At 36.6% G+C, this 22,498-nt stretch overlaps 1 protein-coding gene and 1 long non-coding RNA gene across 3 annotated transcripts in view; one reads left to right on the top strand and one right to left on the bottom strand.

Moving 5' to 3' along the window:
• reln (reelin) overlaps window positions 1–22,498 on the bottom strand; it is a 1,039,407-nt gene that overhangs the window by 698,432 nt on the left and 318,477 nt on the right. Inside the window, exons 10-11 of the mRNA XM_053500241.1 lie at window positions 12,152–12,230; window positions 11,984–12,080 (exon numbers count right to left, since the gene is read on the bottom strand). Coding sequence (XP_053356216.1) covers window positions 11,984–12,080; window positions 12,152–12,230 — 176 coding nt within the window. The remainder of the gene's footprint in view (window positions 1–11,983; window positions 12,081–12,151; window positions 12,231–22,498) is intronic.
• On the top strand, window positions 6,202–7,690 carry LOC128527723 (uncharacterized). Of its 2 annotated transcripts, none has more exons than XR_008360907.1 (3): window positions 6,202–6,378; window positions 7,243–7,397; window positions 7,497–7,690. It is a non-coding gene; the product is annotated as an uncharacterized LOC128527723 (long non-coding RNA). The 2 variants fall into 2 exon arrangements; XR_008360908.1 differs by lacking the exon at window positions 6,202–6,378 and adding an exon at window positions 6,760–6,857.

Below are 22,498 nucleotides of genomic sequence, written 5' to 3'. Positions count from 1 at the left end.
ACAGGCTGAGAGCATGAATAAAATGCTCTTCATTGACTACAGCTCTGCATTAATACCATAATTCCCTCCACACTCACCACCAAGCTGGAGCACCTGGGACTCATCTATGTGCCAGTGGATCTTCAACTTCCTAACTGGCAGACCACAGGCAGTAAGGATGGGCGGTCATGTCTCAGGGCTGTGTTCTGAGCCCCCTGCTGTACTCTTTGTACACATTTGACTGTGTGGCCACTACCAACTCCACCGCCGTCATCAAGTTTGCTGACGACACTGTTGTGGTGGGCCTGATCACGAACAACGATGAGTCGGCCTACCTAGAGGAGATTGGAAATCTGGAAAAATGGTGCCAGAGGAACAATCTCCTCCTAAACGTCAGCAAGACAAAGGAGCTGATTGTGAACTTTTGTACAAAGCAGGAGAGGAACTACCAGACCCCAGACCGATACCTTGGTGTTCACATCATGCAGGACCTGTCATGGTCCTGTCACATTAACACCATGGTGAAAAAGGCCCGGCAGCGTCTCTACCACCACAGCTGCTTGAGAGACTTTAGACTGCCCTCCAAGGTGCTCAGGAATTTCTACTCCAGCACCATAGAGAGCGTCCTGACGGGAAACATCACAACCTGGTTCGGGAACAGCACCATGCAGGACAGACAAGCTCTACAGAGGGTGGTGCGTTCAGCTGAACAAATCATCCGCACCGAGCTCCCTGACCTGCACTCGATCTACAGCAAACAGTGCTGGACTAAGGCCGGGAAGATGGTGAAGGACCTCAGCCATCCCAGCAATGGACTGTTATCTCTGTTTCGGTCTGGGAAGCGATTCTGCTCCCTGAAGACCAATACAGAGAGATTGAGGAGGAGCTTCTTCCCGCAGGCCATAAGGTCTCTCAACCACAACACAATACAGGACTAATATCATCTCTTTTACATCAAACACTGACTGGGCATTCATGGCCACTATGGACACATTCATGCACACTTTTTGCACTATATACTTATACTTTCAATATGGACCACTGCACAAATCACTTTAATAATAAGACACTTTGAGAAGTCACTTTATGCATATTTGCACACCTTAGCCATTTTTACATTTCTTATATGGACAAATTTCTATTTTCTTCTTTTATATTTCTATATTATATAAAAAATTTTCTTATTTGTACAGTATATTTTAATTTTATTTTATTATATTTTACTAGTTAATTTCATTTTTCTGCAATATTTCTTTTACTGCAATATATCTTTATTTTTACTTGTACAGTATATTTTACCAGTTAACTTTATTTTCTACCGTATTACCTTTATTCATATAATTTTATTTTAAGGTCACTGGTAGTCGAAAAAGCATTTTACTGCATATCGTACTATGTATGACTGTGTACGAGACAAATGAAATTTGAATTTGAATTTGAATTATAGAGAAGTGGAAGAGGATTCTAGTGTGTATTTCAAATGTAAAGAAAGTCTGTCCAGTCAGTTTAACAGGATGCTGTAAATCTGGCATAGAATTGTTCATAACATCAGTTTTCTCAACATTTTGATAGCACCTACGGTGTCCGTTTGACTTCAAGAATGACCTAAGGACTGGCAAGGTTTCATTAGATTCTGTCCAGCCAGTTTTGCATGATGCTGTAACAATATATGGCTCTACAGAAAGACAGATAGACAGGGTCTTTACTGTATGAAAGGTTAAGATATAATTGAAGACTGAGTTCTGACCAATGTACAGACAAAACTATTCTTTCATTTATAAAGAAGCAGTAGTATGGATTGTCCCAGCTTTGTAGAAGTATTACAGTCATCTTCCACATCTGTGTATGCACAGTAAACTAACACGTTGGTTAGTTGATTCTGTTAAGTGATGTGTATAACCACACCCATCTTGAGGGAAAAACAGTACAGTGGGAGCCACGTCAAACAGCCGCTTGGAGCATGATAGGTCCATGACAGGACCGTGACAGGACCATGATCGATCCGTGCACGGAATGTGATCCCCCGCGATGATGTAGTTAACGATGCCCCGCCCCATAAACGCCCACATGCGCTTTCTAAAAAGATGGTTGCAATGCTGTATAATTCCGCCAGATGGAGCATTGACTGCTTCAGTTAACTGCAGTGTCCAAGCAGCCGGTTACTATATTTAATATATAACATAACTTACGTCAACATAGTTTCATAAATAGATGATGTGGTAAAAAAGAGGGATAAAAAACGATTCATAAAACAGATTTAAATCACTCAATACACAATCCATGATGCTTATGCCATTTTTAATTAATGATTAAATTAATTAATTAATAAAACTACTTATTGCAATATTTTTCACGACATCCTTAATAATACTTAAAGACACGGTAACATCTGTAATTTATCTATACCAGTCATTGTAGGTATGGAATACAAATACGGGCTATGTACAGTATTTGACATTACGGTGTATTTTATCTATTTCCGTTTAATAAACTGGTAGATAATATTTTGCTGCAAAGTAAAGCTTAAAATTTAACTCCTGCTTGAGTTTTCGTTGTATTTTTGATGTTTTCGCTGATGTTTTTTTTCGCTGATAGTAAAAAATTGGCTTAACAAAACGATTAATAACGCATAATATCTGGAACAAATATCTGCCCATACGGATCAGTATGTCTTTAGGCATTTAACCAGCATAACGTTTCCCTATTAAAGATCTGATGGGACATTAATCACTTATCACTACGGTGAATAGATGCGGCAGCAGAGACAGATTAAATCCCCATAAACATTCACACTTGAACACAATACTAACAGAACTAAACAGTTCCAGAGGGTCAACGCCTGTTATCGCAGGATCACCTACAGGATACTACTGTAATTTTTACTGCTTATATATTTTTGCCATAGTTTCATTTGGTTTTACGCGATTTCATGTTTTATTTGTTTGTGTGTGTGTGTGTGAGAGAGAGAGAGGGAGAGAGCGTGCGCGAGAGAGGGCTTATATTGTGATTTATCCGGGGTTACTAAAGACTGGCTTACTACTACTAATAAAAATATTTCAATGTAACCCATGGGTCTCAATCACAAAATCAGCCAACGCTGTAAACAGATGACAAGACAAATTATATAGGCTACTCTGAAACGTTAATTTGAACATTTAAAAAAAATAAAATTATATATATATATATATATATATATATATATATATAAAATATATGTATAAAAAAATTACGGGGTTTCTCAGTCTTTCGTTAATTTTACTACTGACTCAAAACCAATGTGGCTTATTAAAGATGCACTGTTTTTATTGGACATGGCGGGTTTGTACCGCAATGTTCTAGAAAATAAACCCTGTCTACGGTTCGAATTTACTGTGAACGTCTCGAAGTCACGTCTCTAGATCCTTCTGCAGTAATGTTATCGTGGTGTAAATTATTAACGTATCGATGTATTTCACTTGCAGACAAAATAGTCTAGTAACGAAAGTAACGAATTTGTCACTACTCTTCTCTTACGCAGCACGGCTAAAAAGATAATAAAAATGACACCAATCCTGCCATGATGCTACCCTGCCCATACACAACACTGGCTGGGGAGATGAACTCAGACTTTCCAAAACTTACTATTATTTCATGAGATGAAATTAAGCTAGGATGAAGAGAACAGAAGTGAACTCTCCTCTGTGCAATATCTAAGTAGAGTGTAACTGGAGCAGCCACAAAATGCCCCCCGTCTAACTCTGATTAGGAAAAGCTCACGGACACCAAACCTGCAGCACTTTGGTGTAATTTTTATTATCTTTTTAGCCGTGCTGCATAAGAGAAGAGTAGTGACAAATTTGTTAATTTTAATAAGGTGATGTTTGATTGGATATTATATCATTTCCAAGTTTGGAAGAGTGCATTACGTGTGATGCGAAAAGGAAGTCAATTTAATCAATATAAATTCAACAAAGTGTGATTATAATGGTTGTTGTTGCTGCTGTTTAGGTGATTGGTTCCATCGTGTTATTAAATGCAACTGTGTTCACAAAACCGAGCGTAGGGGAAAAAAAACGCTCGCTAACGCGTTTGAATGAAAAGGGGCGGCGGCTTTTCTTTGAAGATAGCGATTGCGTAATGGGGGGCAATCCGTGGCGGGGGGCGTTTTAGGGCATAACACACCTCTGAACATCTTTTGTCTTGTAAATGATTATCTTCGTTCACCTTCCAATCCCCCACAGCGCCCACACTGTTGCTACACTGTCAGAAAAAAAGGTACCGCAGGGGTACCGCAGGGGTACAATTTTGTTCTTTTTGTCCACAATAGGTCCTTAGGGTACAATTATGTTCCCAAAACGAGTTATAAAGGTACAACTTTTCAGATTCAGATGTGAAAGGTACATTTTTGTACCTTGGATTTATTTCCTTTTTTTATATTAATTTTAAGTTTAGCCCTAATTAAAGTAGGTCTAACTATGTGTTTTTATTTTTTGTTTATTAATTTAATGTGTGTCAACTCATGATAACATCAAGACACACATTAAAAGATATCAAGACACTCATTTAAAGATATAATTAACAAACATAATGCTAATGGAATTATTAAATAAAATATTTTGAACAACTACTGATGTTTTTTGTTGTAATATTATAGTCAGAAAATCTTTTTTATTATATGTATTTTTTATTAATTTTTCAACTTTTAAATTTTGAACTTTGCGTTATTTTTTAAGATGCTGAATGAAATTTGCAATAAGGACAATGTGGAATGGCTACGTTTAATTACACTCAAGTAATTAGATTCAAAACTTGCTTAGGTAGACGTAAATGTTGTTGCCCCTTTAAGAAACTTTCCCTCGCTTGGCTGGAGTCATTTAGTTGTGGGTGTTCGGACAGAAACGCGAAGTCTGTTTTGGAGTTAATATTTCGGTAAATGCCGAATAATATAATAATATAAGCTTATTTTTACACGTGTGTCGCCATGTTCGGTTGATTTTGTTTAACTTGTCGTTTCCCCTGCTCTAAGTCCGTTAAAAGTGCTTGCGTCAGACTGGCTGGTGTACGTTGGCCTACAGGATGGAGCTGACACGGATGTCTACCGCTCACTTAATAAAGGAGTTAATACAATTTGGTATCGAAGTCACTGAAGAGGAGAGAAAAACAATTTGAAGGTAAGTAACGTTATGCTGTTATATATATATATATTTTTTTTAAGTCTGCACCGTTTTCTTGAGGATTTTCCCGGTGTAACGTTAACGCCCTTTAACTTTATAAACTTTCCCTTTAGGTTATCTCTTTAACTGCCTCTCATACCTTGTTGCTTAAATAGTAATAACTTTGACCACCACGTAATATATTTGCAATATTAACACTTGTACGGCAATTAGTGGTTAACATTTTACATGCTGAGGCAATTTTTCCCGCCCATTTTGTAATAAGGCGCACCTAGAGTTGACCAACGCTCTCGTTATACATAGCAATTTGTGGTGAGACGGCAAAGCAAGCGATTAATTAAGTAAAATGACAGCGGCCACGCTAATATTTATTTGTTACAAACATGAGAGTATGTTTGTACACGGGGAGTAGTCTCCCTTACTTTTAATCTCACGTTTTTTTCCGGTAACGTTAGGTGTGTTCATTTTCATGGGCCAGTGTGAATAAATCTAGATTTAAATGCAAAGAGACAAAATCGTCAGGTCATGCATATACTTTTTATTCGTTGCCAAAATGAAGGAATGTGTACATTATGGATTGAGCGCTGAACACTCTCATTTTTTTTAAATTCATACTCAAAGCCGGAGGGCGCTCTCCAGCAGAAAGTGCAAAACTGACCCAGAAGTAATAACTTGTTGTGACCTGCCAGGAAATCCCTAATATGGACAAAGGCATCTAGCTATAGCTGTAGCTAAACTGAATAAAAAACAGAAACATTTTGGACTGATAAAACAAAGAGGCTAATGTTACTTGACAATAAATACACATTTGCAACCATATATGTTTTTTCCATCTCCAGGTAATAAAATCTAAGAATACTGCAGTGCTACTTAATATAAAATTTATTACAGTTTAAAAATAATTCAAGATAAAATATATATTCACCTTATTCTGTGATTTAAAAAAATCCAACAGTGTATTTGATTTCTAATCCAGTTAATAGAAAAAGCTTCAAAACTGGTTTAGTACATGCTTCAGTTTGATGGGTAATTAAATGATACGTTTCTTCTTTTTTACATTATTAGACAATGACGTGGATGGAGAGACTGTTGACATTGGACTGACTGAGTCAATGATTTCATTCCTTTTTGAGGGATCGTTTAAAAAACAAGCAAAATTTCATCGATTTATTCAGCTGATGAAGGAGACAGTGACATTAACTCTTGAACCTGTGCCTGTAGAATCCCAGTCATCAGCTGGAGCAAGGTAATTGCTGTTTAATAGTATTTAATTTGTTTCAGTGAACTATTCTAATAACAAATCTTCAAAGTAGCTAGAATATTTCCCATGCTTCCCTACATATTGCTTTACTGTACTTCTACTAGTGCTTAGTTCATCAATTTCTTGTATCTGTAACAATGTATTTGTCACGCCCATGTCTGTGTTTGTGTCTTTAGTTTAGTCTAGTTTTGGTTTCGTTTCATGATTTCCTGTATGTCTATATTTGGTCATGTTCCTGTCCTTGTTTAGATAATTAGTTACCCAATCCACCTGTGCTCTTCACCTGTCCTGATTTCTCCCTAATGTCCTCATGTTTAAAAGCCCGTTCAGTTTGTCTTGTCTTTGGTTGGTTATCAAGGTTACTTTGTGTGTTCTTGTATCTTCTGTCTAAAAGTAAAGTTAAGTTTATCCTGCAACGCTGAAGCCTCTGCCTGTCTTTATACACAACCGTGACAGTAATAGAGGTGCTCTAAAATTTCAGCCATTTTCTTCGTCAAAAATATCAACAAAAAATACTACTTGAGCAAAAAAACTCAGTTTCAAAACTTTTGTTTCAAAAGTCTCAGCCAGTCTGCCCAGAATTTTTGGTGCATCACTATTATTTATGTTTACTGTATGTTTATTAGGTTACCACAGTGTATAAATTGACAACTAAGATGATCAAGTAAAGGATAGAGCACATATTTTAAATATAACTTGTTTGGTAAAATTATGAATTTAGTGTTATTGTTTGTTAACGCAATAATTTGTATTTTCAGGACTGAAAATGCAACTTTACAGTATTTGTGCTATGTTATGTATACCTGCATCATTGCAGTGTCTAATTATTATTTTCTATTTTTGCCATAGTAATTTCAGCCTGTCAACAGCTTTTCCTGCAGTTTTTGAAGTTCCGAAGTTTCCATTTGACGTTCAGGCCAAGTTGGACCGAAAAGAATGCCGTCATCATCAGAGCGAAACAAAATTATTAGAACATTGTATGAAAGCATGGCTCAGTACAAAATGTAAGTATTTCTCATTACCTATACCAATGTTTTAATCGCTTGCATTCAGTTTTATACAACATTTAATGCTACACTGATGTGTTTAAAATATTTTTGTAGGTATCCAACTAATGAAGAGTATGTTCAAGTGGCTAAAGCCCTGACTCTGAGGTATCCCTTTTTGAAAGACAAAATTTGTAATAATTGCCCAGTGGACAATTTCCTGTACACCTATTACCTTTTTGTTTTTTTTTAACATTTTTATTTATTTTTTATTATATATATATTTTGTTAATGACTGCTTTTATACTTGTTTGTCAAATGGTCTGATGAGTTTTGAGTTTTTCATTGAAGAGATATTTTTTTCTCAACTGCTGTTGTGAGGTGTAATGAATTAAATAGTTTTTAAAAGAACATTTCTTAATAAAATTGTGTATTTCTTAGCCATGGTATTTATCGATTTATTTACGCATACACGCAGACACCAAAAGAATCAAAATGGACAGTAAAGGACAGTATCCTGAGGATGCTTTTAATATGGTACAATTTTTGCCTTCATTGCAAGTGTGTACAGTTGTTCCTTGGGGTACAAAATTGCCCCTTAAATGGTACAAAGCTAGAAGGTACAATTTTGTGCCTCTGACTAGAGGTACAAAATTGTACCCTTTAGGGTACCACCCCAGCGACGGCCACTTGTACCTTAAAAGGTACAGTTTCGTACCTTTTTTTCTGAGAGTGTATGTCTGTTGGGGCACTTGGTTATACACAGCACCTTAATGTATGAAACACTTACTGCCTGGTTTGTTTTATTTTAAATATTGCTTATTACCTTTTCCCGCAAAATAAACATTAAACATAAACAACATGTTATCATTGTGTAAATTATTAACATATTGGTGTCTTTTAATTAAGGACAAAAACAGACCCTGCGCTTGTGTTTAGGACTGATGCTGAACAGCTGTGTTCATAGGTTTAATCAACGATTTACACGACAACAGTTAAAGCGTTTGTGGATGAGAGGTGTTTGTGTGTGCCCAAACATTTGCGCACAGACAAGTAAGTCTGAAGTACCCCTCCCCCCGCCAAAACCACACACACACACACACACACACACACAGAGCAATTAGCACCATGTCATAGTCAGTATTCTCCACTGAGGTTTCTTACCTTCCACTCCTTCTAAGTTTGTCTTTGCTCTTTTAATGGAGTTCTTAAAACCCCCCAAAAAAATTATACTGAGAAAAAAATTATTATGGGTCACATAATCACGAACACAAACTAGCACAGATACATATGATCAAGTGTTTAACTGTTGTTTTTATTTGTTTCTATAACCAGTAATAATAATAATAATAATAATAATAATTATTATTATTATTATTATCATTATTATTAGCCCAACTCTTTGACTATTTAGAACAATGTCGGGTCCCATTTTTTGCACATTGAAGTTGTTGGTTTAAGTAAATGTATTTTTAAATACACAAACAATCCCCAAACAAACATGCACACATGACTTTAAAAATAAAATTTATTCTTCCAAAACTAGTTAAAGGTAAAACAATAATTTGTATAAAACAGGTGAAAACATTTAATTTTTGCTTAAACGTCATTAAAATACCCGGATAACACCAGCTGCTTATCAGTCTCTATCTGGTTCTTTTATATTAAAATATCATTTTTTAAAAATATTAAAGATGGAACTGTTTAATTCTTTGTTTCCCCCCTAAAGTATCAGACGTTTTGCAATTCTATGTTCAGAATATACAGTAGACCTGACCAAACATCATTCTAAAGCTGTTGCACTATGACGTCATCCCTCCTACAACTCCCTCAACAGCTTGTTCAGGCTCCTCCAGTAGCTCCAAAAGGCCAACCGTCATCCGTCTGACCCCCCAATCCTCCACAGCGGAGCTCTGATTAAAGACAACAGGAGAATTTAGTGAAGACAAAGATTAATAAACTTTACAAAATATCTAGTTGTAATAAATATAAAAGATATTAGTAAACCTACACCACAGAGTGTGTAAAATACTGTTTTGGGGAATTCTGGAATGTAAATAAACTGGGATAACTTTAACCATTAACCTTTGTTAGTGTTAACCACTGTCTGTCTGTATTATCGTCTGCATTAAAAAAAATGCGCTTTTCATACAAATAAGTTAGGCGATATAACACTTGTATATATTAGTTCATCTCTGAAGCCAAACTATAACTTCCTGAGTACTGAAGCCCCCACACCTCCCCCCACTCCTTAACTGATAAACACTTCAGAGTTTTTATCCAGCTCGGTAACTAAGCGCTCGCACTACTGCGCAAAGTCACGGCCCAATTGAGAAAAATATAAACCTGGTTATGAGTGTTTAGCTTACTAGCTCCTGTACATCTATCCTCAGCTTGTGTCCTTCATGAACTGCATTATATTATATTCACAGATATAACCTGCAGATTAACTCTTACCCAAAGAATAAATAAATGCTGAATTTATCCAGACAACACGCGGTCAGACTCTAAAGGCATTTTTATAGAGCACAAACACTCTTCATCCGGTAGTGCAGCTTTTGTAATGGGGACATAAATAGTATTTTCGAAACTTTAGTGTCTTTTTTAGTTAAAGAGGAGTGACATTGTAAGTTTGTGACACTGACAGTAAGCTGTAATGTTAACTCTAGACTTGGTAAACAGATCATTAAGTTATCTAAAGTCACATCTGACCACTGCTGGTGCTGCCAGTAATTTTCAAAACAGCCGATAAAAAACTAAACAGGGAAATAAACTGTAAACTAATCCCAAACAAATTTTATAAATTAAAACACCACTTACCGCGAATAGTCCATTAAGCCGCCATCTTCATCTCTAGTGCAGTTTGGTAGCGTCAGTTCGGCACAACCTGCTTTTTGCTTTTAACCAGATTCCTTCTTATATTTTATTTTAAAGCATTCAATAAATAAGTAATATGGTGTTACTGGATGGATGTTACTATATGGACTGAAAACAAAATGTCTACACAAATAAAAGAAACAAAAGGCAGCTTTAGTATAAGATGGTAAATCATAAACAGGCATAAACCCAGTGATGTGTGTGTGGGGTTCGCCACTAGAGGGCACTGTTTTGTTGTTGTAGGTTTTGTTTGTAGCCTCAGTTTCTCAGAAGGCATCTCAGTCAGGTGATGCGGGTGTTCACCTGAACTGAGGTAGCTCATTAGATCTTAAGCTGGGTCGAGCATTGTTCGTATTTACTGTCTATCATGGGGGCATTTTGTTTTATTTTGTAACCGGTGTGTATGTACCAAGGCTCTAGTTAGTGGGCATATGTATGTTTCTTGTGTTTCACTGTATGGGGAACTGATTCTGTCTTGTGAAGTGTTGTGGTCTCAAGGTTTTTGTAAGTACTGTTTGGTGTGTCTCGAGTGTTGGTGTAGCCCCTTGTATGTTTAGAACATTGTATCTTTAGCTTCCTGTATGTTTAGAACATTGTATGTTTAACCACCTGTATGTTTAAGTCCCGGTATGTTTAGCTTCCTGTATGTTTAGAACATTGTATGTTTAGGTCCCAGTATGTTTAGTTTCATGTTTGTTTGGTTATTTGCCTGTCTAGCCAAGTGAGAGCTTAGCTGCTAGCAGGCTTAGCCACTAGCAGGGTTACCCATTAGCAGATTTTGCCTCTAGTAGGAATTAACCTCATGTGTGCTTAGCCTTTTGTGTGTCTGTCTCTCCTAGTAGGTTTAGGTACTAACCCCATTAGAAACTAACACTGTTTAGATCAGAATTCATATTTACAATAACCCGGTTAGATACTAACCCCACTAACTACTAACCCGTTCAGCCATATTCTCTCCCGTTCTAGTCCTGCCCCGTCTATTTCTGTCTTGTCTTTAGTCTCGTCTTGTCCCGTTTCAGCTCCATGCGTAGTTTGTTTGTGAGCTCTTAGCCTCTTGTCTGGAGCTGAAGATCTTTGTGTTAAGCTAAATAGCCTATGGTGTAGTTTGAAAAGCTACAGAGCCTATCTTACAGTTTGTAAAGCTACAGGACCTATGTCACGTTTTGTAAAGCTGAATAGCCTTTATTAAGTTAAGCTCTGTTTCTAGTTTGAGTTCTTGGTTGGTTCGTTCATTTTTTTCGTTTCTTTATTCTATGTCTTGTTTAGTTAGTATTATGGTTATCGTTAAATAAAGACTTTATTTAAATATTCTCCCCTCTGCGCCTATGCCTGCCTACAAGCCCACAGCAACAACAGCCATGTACCACCCAATCGTGACAGTGTATGAGTTTTAGACTTTATGGAGTTATTAACTTTAAAGGATTTTAAACCAAGAATGACAGCATGTTTGTCCAATTAATTTGGATTTTTTTTTGTAATTTCTACTCCATTTACCCAAATTTGTAAACATGTAAATATCCTTTATATGTAAATAATATAATAAATGTTACACTTATGTCATATAAATTAAATTTAATTTCAACTGCAATATTTTATAGTCTACTGAAGTAGCTAACACTTTGTCAATGTCCAAATATTCATGTACTTGATTGTGTGTGAAATCTATAATTTATTTTGGAATTTTAAATGGTTTTGTGAAATATTTATTTAGCAAAGGATATATTTACCAGTTCTCTTTTCCCAAATGGTTTACAGAAAGTGACTGCTTTACTGAATAAGAGCACACCACACTGCTCCCCCACCTCACAGTTACTACAGTTTGACCTGAGAAAGAAAAAGACAAAGTTACCATCATTATGAAAAACAAATGTGTTGGTGGTCTCCCATATACACACCAGATATTGGCATCTAGTGCTCCGTGCAGATTAGAGTCAAAGTCATCACGAAGAACTGCATGGATTCCATTTATTTCAGCTGTGCAGCATAAAATAGAGGGAAGATTTGTCTGATGAGCACAATATAAAACTTCACTATTTTTTAAAAGAAATACATTTATATAATAACTTACCTAAACTAGTTTGCCATGGAGTTTCTGTGGGAGCTAAAAGAAAAAAAAACAGAAACATTATTTTATATGTTTAATATTTAATGGCAATAATAGAGACAATTTGTTACAAATTACGAAAATTGGACCCGTACTGTATGAACGAGGTGTGTATGCCTCTGCCCTAGTACAAAGGTCCTTCTTCATTTCAATACCCATACTGCAGTTCAGCTCCATCCCCGCACAAAACTTATGCTGTATTCCAAGCTCTATGCACAGTGTTTTACATCTCTTCTCCTGGAGAAACAACTGACCTGTACATGTTTCTCCAGCTTCTAGCATACCTGACAAATCACCTAATTAACAGCATTTTCTGAATAGAATGTGTGTGACACAGAGCAGACCAGCTTAAGAGGGACCTCTTCCTGATCCACACCGTGATGCGTGACAACTGCTTAGTAAACTCATGGCACATGATGACATGGGAGTGTACTTGCGCACCTTTTGAGAGGGTGAAGCACAGCATGGCTATTTTTCATTGTCTGAAGAAGAAGATAAGAGTTGTTGAAAATGGAGATCCGGTGTTTAGTACCCATAGTACACATGGTGGTAGAAGACCACCGGGGTAAAATATAAACTGAAAGCTGGCATAATCCCTGAGCTATTTGTCTCTCTACTCCTCGGTTATGTTTGGCCTGGGCTACGGCCTGAGCAAACTGATGTCATGTCAAAGCTTCAGCAGAGCTCCAAAAGTAAATTCTCACTGACCAAGGTATGCGATTCATGTCAAAACTAATGTGTGATGTGTGCAGGCTATTGCTGATTAAGCAAATTTGTATGTCAGTATATCATCCTCAGAGCGATGGTCCCATTGAATACTTTAACCAAACCTTAAAACCTATGCTCTGGAGAGCAGTGGACGAATCTGGCTGCAACTAGCAAAAATGCTACTGCACGTCCTATTTGTGGTACATGAAACCCCACACACCCCACAGGTTTTATGCCTTTTGAGCTGCCCTCCTGCCGCCAGCCACAAAGTCAGCTCGACGTCACCCAGGAAGCCTGGGAGGAGCACCCTTCACCATTCAGGTCAGTCATTAAATTCATGCAAGACCTGTAAACCAGTATTAACCAGGTTCTCCCTATTGTATGACAGCCCATGCGATGTGGTGCGAAGTCACGTACTCCTGGTGGCAAGGACCCTTAGCTGAAGTGGAACGGGTTGGTCCAGTGAACTATTGTCTGCAACAACCCAGTAAGCAAAAAGCACTGAGCTCTATCATATTAATCTTTTGAAATGGTGGATCGAATCTATTCCTTGCCCCTCAGCCCTTTTTTCTCTCTCTCCATCACAGAACAAAGCCTTGTTTACAGAGGAGAGGATCTGCTGCCCATGCAGAATCATGAGCTGAGCGAACTTGTGGATCAGTTCTCAGATGTGTTCTCCACTGAGCTGGGGCTCACATACCTTCTGCGCCCAAAGGCACTACGGTCATTATTGGGTCCTCCCTTTTGGTATCCTAGGCACCCCAGTTTCGCCGCCAATCCCAGGAAGCCATCTAGGGCTGTCCAAGGCACAGTACGGAGGGTATCAGATCGAATGTAGTCACAGCAGAAGGAAGTGGAGGCCGTCCGATCATAATGAAAAAAACAGGTCGGTGCCTTTTTGGAGCTGGGTAATTATTAACACCGTACCAATGAATTACAGTGAAACCTAGGATTTTAAATCAATTTTGACATGAAAAACTAGTAAGTCTTGGTTTGCAAGCACCGAGTATCATGTATCACGCATGTGGTTCTTGTTTTGACGCAGAGCGTCACATTATCACAACTGAGACAATGGTTTTTCTCTTTCTTGTGCTGCGGAATTATGGGTAATTGGTCCCCTGCAGGGTCTTAGTGCGCGTCTCTTACTGATATAATCAACATCTGTGCACGCGTGTACTGTTTACTTTAACACTGTGACCACGTGTGTGTGTGTAAAACATATTTTTTGTATTTGTAAGTGCGCGTTGTGTGTACAGTGCGTGTGTACTGTTTCTTATAACACGTGTGTTTGCGCGTGTAAAGCAAAAGTAAGTTTCATTAGAAGGTTAAAAATCCATTTTCTCCCTCAGCCTCTCTTTTGTGCATGCATGTAAATTGACACCATGCCGGTTCACACACTCTCTCTCTCTCTCGCCTTAAGTGTGTTTGTGTGTGTGTCTTGCTATTTTTTCTGACAAAACAGTCTTTCCGTCTCAGTCTTGTTAAATTGTTTTAAACTTCTCAGTTCTGTAAATTCCCCCATCAGCAAAACCTGTTTGATAACTTCACACCTATTGTGAATGAAAGGTGAGAAGAGGGATTACAGTAACTGGGTTCTGTGGCTGTCGCATTGTATTTAAATAATAGACTAATACAAAATCATGTTTGCTTCAGCATTGAAAACAATATTGTATTAGGCTAACTTTATTAAAGATTATTCACTTTTGTATTTTTTGTTGTATTTTTTTTCTTTTTGAACACATGCGCAGGCATCTTTAAATTTGAACAGAAAATAATAGTGGGCTGGTAGGCACGTTATTTTTCATATAACTTAAACAGCTAAATAAAGTTAAATATACACAATAAATTAATAATTGCGTTCGCTTTACATTTAAGCACTCGTGTAAATAGGTTTTTTCTTGCATATACTACCATATCATATATTTGTGTCTAATACTGTTTTATTCATATTTTACATTACATGCAGTTTGTAATTTACTTGCAATTGTACTTTTTAAATATAACCCACATATCTACAGTATAAGCATATCTAACTACTTCAACAGTGAATAAGAAATGTGGTCGGCCTGGCTTTTGGATAAAGTTCTTATTTGATATAATTTTATTATTTAATTAATTATTATAAATATGATTCTTATTCTCTATATTCTTGTCTAGTATAGTCCTTTAAAGCAAGCATTGTGTCAGAAGATTCTGTGAAATCTCTTATCACCTTTCATTCACGATAGGTGTGAATTTATCAAACTGTGTGCACTGTTGGCAAATGCTGTAGGAGGGCGTTATATAAATTAAGAAGACAGAGTGGACATCTCTGTGTAAAATAGATTTTTTTTTTTAAATGATTAATAATAGAAATTAAATCAGACTTAATAGTTGCATTTTATACTTTTTATTTACTGTATGGACAGTCATATTATGCTTTCTCTGTAATATTTCTTATTATGCCTTGAATAAATTTGCACACATAGGAGCACGCTGACATGTTGGAAAAGCCAGCGTTTATCTAGCGAGTAGCCTGTTTATTTGTGTTTGTTGTATTTCAGGGGGTGGGGGGGATGTTTATGTCTGCATTTTTATCAATAAATTGCAAGCGTTTATTATCCTTTTGCTCAAAACACTGCCTTTTGTAAAGTGAAAGTACGAGCCGCGGTTTTATACGCACCGATGCATGAATTTTAGATGCATTTAAAAGCATCTTTTTTAGATATAAATATAAATTTTTATTAATGGCCAGGTGTATTATGAACTGTTGTTCAGTTGTTCCCGGCATGGTGTATCTGCATGGAGAGATTGTGTGTGTGGGCGTGCGTGCGTCTCATACTGTAGGTGTGTATGCATGGAGAGTGTGTGTGTTTTTGTGACGTTATCTTCTCCTTTAAACGTGCTTCCAGCCAACCAACCCTGGCCACCAAACTCAGAAAGCTATGTGTCATAGCTGATAATTGCTGCTTTGATCTGCTGGTTACAGCGGGGGCACTGACTGCTGATCAGTGTAAAGTAGTCTGTACAAGCCAGTCCCTTCTCCCAAAAATAGTGTGAATGTCTGCAACAAACACTAACCATTAAAATGTTAAGAATTTAATAAACATAAATATATAAATTAGATTTTCTTTATACATAAAATTTTCATTATATATTTTCATTGTATATATTATCTTTTATTAGCTCACTTAGTTACTAACTAGCGAATGCTTTAGTAAAAAGATGTAAAACAACGGCAATATGAATGACAATGGAATATTAAACAATGTGCGAGTTGATGCCTATGCACCAATCACTTACGATTAAAATGTTGGATTTAAATTAAAATGCCACTGATATATATTCATGTTTAATTAAATTCTTAAATGATCGTGTTCACCCATGGTTTTACCGCATAAACATTGGAAAAAAAGGGAGAAAATTGAGACATTTCTTTTTCCATTTTTTGCATTGAGTTTAAGCATGCAGAACTTTTATTATTCATAGCGAAAGCAACTGAACAGTGTGATTAAAGTATCTGAAATGAGACAGATTTTTGACCCAGCATAAACAACCCAACTATGTGTTTACAGAAACCCAGCATTTTTAGTGTACTACTACTAATGAATGAAGAAAGGGCAGTCAAAGCCCAGGGATTCTGCGTGTTGTCGCATTGTATTCAGCGAGTAGCAGATTTTTTTTGTTTGTTGCAATTCATGTTGTAGTTTTATCGATAAATCTGCTAATATCTGTGCACGCGTTTATCAGCCTTTTGATCAAAAAGCTGCACTCGCAAGTCACTTTCACTTTGCACAAGGCAGTGTTAATTGTTTAGTGTATATTTAAAGCACAATAAAACAATGTTTCTGGCTAACATATCATACATTTTTTTATTCTTTGTTGTACTTCGTTTTTGCACATGTTACAATAATAATAAGAATAATAACAATAATAAATTCAGACACTACTACTACTACTACTACTACTAATAATAATAATAATGATAATACTGAATAAAGAAAGCGCAGTCAAAGTAGTACCATTATTAAAGGTGAGAAAATAATGAAAAATAAATACATATCAATATTTAAAGTTTGAGCCTAACAAGTTTATGAGCTCTGTCACTTGCTGTCAATGGGCGCCTAGGAGAGATAACACATTTTCGGCATCAGTGAACACACACAATACCTCAGACTAAAACACGACTACCCTCTACAGGTAATAAAGGGCAAGTCGCGAGATCCCTTTTCTCTAAACGTGCATTCTTAATGGCCAGGGGCCTCATGTACAAAGACTTGCGTTGAATTCATACTAAAACATTGCGTACGGACAAAGCTGTAAATGTGCGTACGCTGATGTATGAATGTATGAAACACTGCGTACGCGAAATCCCACGCATATTCTCTTTGTACATCCGAATTAACGTGAAATTGAGCGCACATGCATGAGCTCAAAACCCCTCCCTGCCTCCTTCTCCGTATAAATATGTTAATAACTCCACTTTGGCAAAACCAAACGAAAAATCAATGGCAAAAACAAGCAAGAAGAGAAACTTCACAGAATGTGAATTGGAGGTGCTCCTATCAGAGGTAGACCGGGGAAAAACTGTGTTATTTGCAAGTTTGTCCTCCGGAATTATTAACAAAATAAATAAAAAAACAGCTGGAATAATATATTTAAATACATCACTCACCAAGAAGCCACTAATTGCGCACCCTGCCACCCTGGAGCCTCATCCCAACCATGCTGTTTGTGAGGATGAATGAATCATGGGTTGACCCAGGCCATCTTGCCATAATATTTGTTAGGCGCATTTGAGCATTACATATTATTTGCACATTTATTAATTGGAAATGTTTCTGATTCACGTATGCAAATTCGTCTTCAGATGGCGCCTTTGTAGTAATGTGTGTGCAGTCGATTGCTCCGATTACATTAGGAAAACCGGCGATTACTGCAAATTGTGCTTTAATGTTTGGCTGGTCAACTGCATGGTATGGAAAACTTATATACCTGCTAGACATGCGGATGATCCCGTCCCATACAGCTGGCATTGCACAGCTCAAAGACAACTGGCTTAACCCCAAGCGGTCTGCCAGTTCCCTTTGGAAAGAACCAGTTGCCAGGAAACCAAGCGTTGTCAGCACCTGTAAGGGAACGGGTAATGCGTGGCTCCTCGCTGTCTCTCTTTCCAAATTTGGATAGCTCTTGGAAATCTAAAAAAACGGATAATAAGCCAGTCATCATCGTGGGCCAGAAAATCACTGTGATCCCTAAAAATGCGTTCCCTTCGGATTCGGCCACTGACAATGTTCTCTAATAAGGCCAACACTGCCATTGCCATAGACTAAGGGTTGTATACATTTGCAAATGCTGTTATATGTTCTAAATCCCATAATTGGTAGAAAAATATTGTTAATTAACCCATTTTATCGGTTATAAATTAATAGCAATGTTTTTCACGTGTTGTAGTGATACACGATACTTTGTAGTGTGCAATTTAACATAATTGCCTCTAGGAGTCGCCAACAGAAATAAAACAAACACACACAAGAAATACACGTACGCCAGACATGAAGTTGGTGTGGAAGAACGCACATTTTCATGTTAATTTCACTGTTAGTAAATCTGACCGTGAGCGTGAAAACTGGCGTAAGCAAAGTTTTTGTGCGTACGCAGCGTTGATGCATGAGGCCCCAGATCTGTACAATCAATATCAATATCTCTGGTTCAGATATTTCATTTTTGTTGTACACAGTTTTTAGATGTGGAAATGACAATCACTGTAGTATTTCTTTGATACAACATATTGTTAAGACTTTTTTTATGACTTAATTATATTTAAAACTGCGTAGAGTGCATTCTGGTTGTCTACCTACTGTAAGCAGCTTTATTTCAGTCATAAATTCACAACCACATTTGTGGTTAAATAATTATTCAATTATTATTATTTAATTATTGTTATTAAAAGCACTCTTTGCAATTTCTATTCCTCTAGTTCTCCTATTCTCCTAAGCAAATTTTAAATTATTTATGTTTTTCACAGTAATTGTTATTACTTTTAGGTGTTCAAAAATATCTCTTCCATGTAAACATTTAACAGTGCAGAGAATAATATACATCCTTTTCAAACACCTCTTCTAATGTATTTGGGGTCAGATAGTTCTTCATTTGTTACATATGCTTGCTGTGTTCAATATAAGTTTTTATATTATTAATATATATCAATATACACATTATTAACTTGATAAGGTAGTGATCTATTGATAACTTAAGCAGGATCATTATTAATTTTAAGTGGTTCACCCAATCAAATCCTTTCTCGTAGTCAGTGAAACAGATGAAAATATATTTTACATTTCATGGTCTTATTTTATGTATAATTATATAAAGCAAGAGTTTAAGTACATGACTCAGTTCGCTTAGAGCTCTTTATTCAGTACATCTCATAAGCTGCCGCAGATTTTAAACCACAACTGGAAGAAGCTTAAACAACATATTCATGTATTTATTACATGCCTCCCCCCTAGATAGATAGATAGATAGATAGATAGATGATTATTAAAGAACTTGGTTGAAAAAATGGTTTAATATGACAACATACGACAAATATAACATCTCAACACTTTATTTTTTGTTTACATTCCAGTGTGTCCACCCTAATTTTTAACCACAACTGTAAGAATTTTAAACAACCTATTTATTTATTCATTTCATATGCTTCTTCTGTAAGTATCACAAACTAGAATTTATTAATGGCAGCAATTAAATCTAACTTGTTAATTAAATATGTCTTAAAACATAATGCAATAACTATTTTTTTAATCACATAAAAAACATGGGTTGTGTTTACAGTGATTTAAAAAAAACAATACAATGCATGTTATGATAAGAAAAATCTCAGTCTATTTCTTCCCTGGGATTAAAAAACAGTAATAATGTCAATTGGCTCATGTGACACCAGGTTTCAACAGGACTCCTACTGATGTGTTACCTGTTTACGCCTATAAACTCAGATTCCTCACACAAACACATGGCTTCTTTTGAGAGAAACAAAAACATAAAGCATGGTTTCGGAAACATTAATTGAAATGCAACTGAATGGACTAGCGCGGTCAGTCATGAAGGTCATGAAGGTGCAGATGTCAGTTTTTTTCAACCAAGTGCATATTTTTTTTTTTTTTGGTAGCCTGTTAAGGTGGGACATTGTCCATTCAACTCGGGAAGGTGGCACTTTATTATTTTGCCGTATAGCTCATAGTCTCAGAACAGAAATTGGTTACTAGATGCAGTTTCTGACCTGTCATCATTGTGCTTTTTTTTTTTAGTAAGTGCACTAAAGGATTGAAGCACTAATTGCTTAGAGAGCAATGCACTGTGCTGAAGTTGACTATATCAATATATACAAGGGACAGTCATAAAACTGATATTACTTCTAAGAAAAAAATTATGTAATAAAACAAACATTGGTTGTAAGCTTAGTCCTTCTCTACATATCCTCCACCTAGGGTGATGCACTTTAGCAAATGATGGATGAGCTGGTGGAGACAATCTTTGAAAAAGCCTTCTTTTTGACTCTTAAGGAAAATTTCCACTTCGGTAATCATCTTGCCATCATCAAATCCTGCCACAAAGTGGTTTCTCCAAGGGATAATAGACAAAGAAGTTAAAGGGATGAGGTAGAATTTCGTACCCCCAGTTGCTCGCAAGTTCTGTGAGCTGAATTAACTGGCGCAATGTCATGAATGGTTAAAGTGCACTTAATTGTTTTTCAACTGGGTGTGCTATATTGGTTTTTTATATTGGTCTATATTGGTTTTACTAGGGCATCGTGTGATACTAAACCACAGGATTTTTAACCCTTAGGAGTCGGCGGACCCCCCGGCGGGCACACGTACCCTTTTTTTCTGGTAACCGCGAAAAGTTTAAAATGCTCCATCATGCTTAATCATACACATTAATGTATACTCACAATATCCACAAAACTTTATGCTTTTGTAAAATAAAGAAAATAAACACGGTGCGCTTTTAGCCGTCTCAGTCTCCACGAAAATCCTTTAGAAACACGTCACTGAAATGAACTGAAATTTCGCGAATACTGCACAGAAAGACATGAGAAATATATCTATAGAAAGCTTGAAGAGTCTACATTTAAATGATGCAAGTCACATTGAAAACTAATATTCTCAGTTTATGTAATCCGTATGAAACCAAGGAGAGGCACAGAATTTCTGTCGCACTTCATTATCAGCTAATGACCCGAGGCAGGACAAACCCACACGCTATTTACACGGAAAACAGTCACAGGGTAATCTACATACAAGGCCACGCCCCCCCGGGCAACGACACAAAAACACACACACACACACACACACACAGACCGGCTTGAAAACACAGATTTTACACACAGATTAAGTGAGTTTTTCTGTTCATTTGGAAGATGGCGCGCGCTACAGAATGTTCTGGAAGCTTCAGAATGTTCTGGACAGTGAGGAAGAGTTTACCTTCACCTCAGAAGAAGACTGTGTGACTCTGACACATTTTGAAGAGAGAATAGATCGAGCAGAGGGCATTCAATCAAGCTGCTATGACAATGGGTAAGTTATTAAGTCTTATTAGTTTATATAAGACTTATAAGTTATATATGAATAAATATTTTCCTCACTTCAGCTAGCTTTTGTCAGCTTATGTGACACATTGGCTCTTAATGCCATTTACATAGTTTAGTGTAGCATGTAGATAACACTGCTAACATGCTGGCTTATGTAGCAAACTTTCCCGGTGGCTAAGCTTATGTCTTATGGAGTTTACAGATGTTTCCAATTGTTCTAATGTATTACACCTCGTTTTGGATAGCTTTATATATATATATATATATAAACGCAAAAATATAAACGCAACACTTTTGTTTTTTCTCCCACTTTTAATGAGATGAACTCAAAGACCTGAAACATTTTCTACATAAACAAAATAACCATATCTCTCAAATATTGTTCACAAATCACATAATCACAAACACAAACTAGCACACACACATATGATCAAGTGTTTTAACTGTTGTTTTCATTTGTTTCTGTGACCAATAATAATAATAATAATTATACAGTGGAACCTCAAATTACGAGCATAATTCGTTCCGGAAGTGGGCTCGTATTCCAAAACGCTTGTAAACCAAATTTAATTTTCCCATAAGAAATAATGGACACTTAAATAATTCGTTTTACAGCCCAAAAAAATAAATACATAAAAATAATTAATACAAAATATTAAGGAAAAATAAAACAAATTAACCTGCACGTTACCTTTCAAAGAAGTTAAAAATAAATCCCGGCAGATAAGCGTTTCCCTTTGTGCATGCAGGCGCTGTGTATGTGTGTGTGCGCGCGCTCGTGTGTGTGTGTGTGTGTGTGAGGCTAGAGTAAGTGGAGACTCTAACTTTCAGCCCCTCCTGTCTCTCTTTCATCATCTT

This window comes from Clarias gariepinus, chromosome 7 (genome assembly GCF_024256425.1).
Source record: "Clarias gariepinus isolate MV-2021 ecotype Netherlands chromosome 7, CGAR_prim_01v2, whole genome shotgun sequence".
Lineage (NCBI taxonomy): Eukaryota > Metazoa > Chordata > Actinopteri > Siluriformes > Clariidae > Clarias > Clarias gariepinus.
The sequence above is the reverse complement of the archived record's forward strand: the minus strand, read 5'-3'. Positions and strand labels throughout refer to the sequence as shown.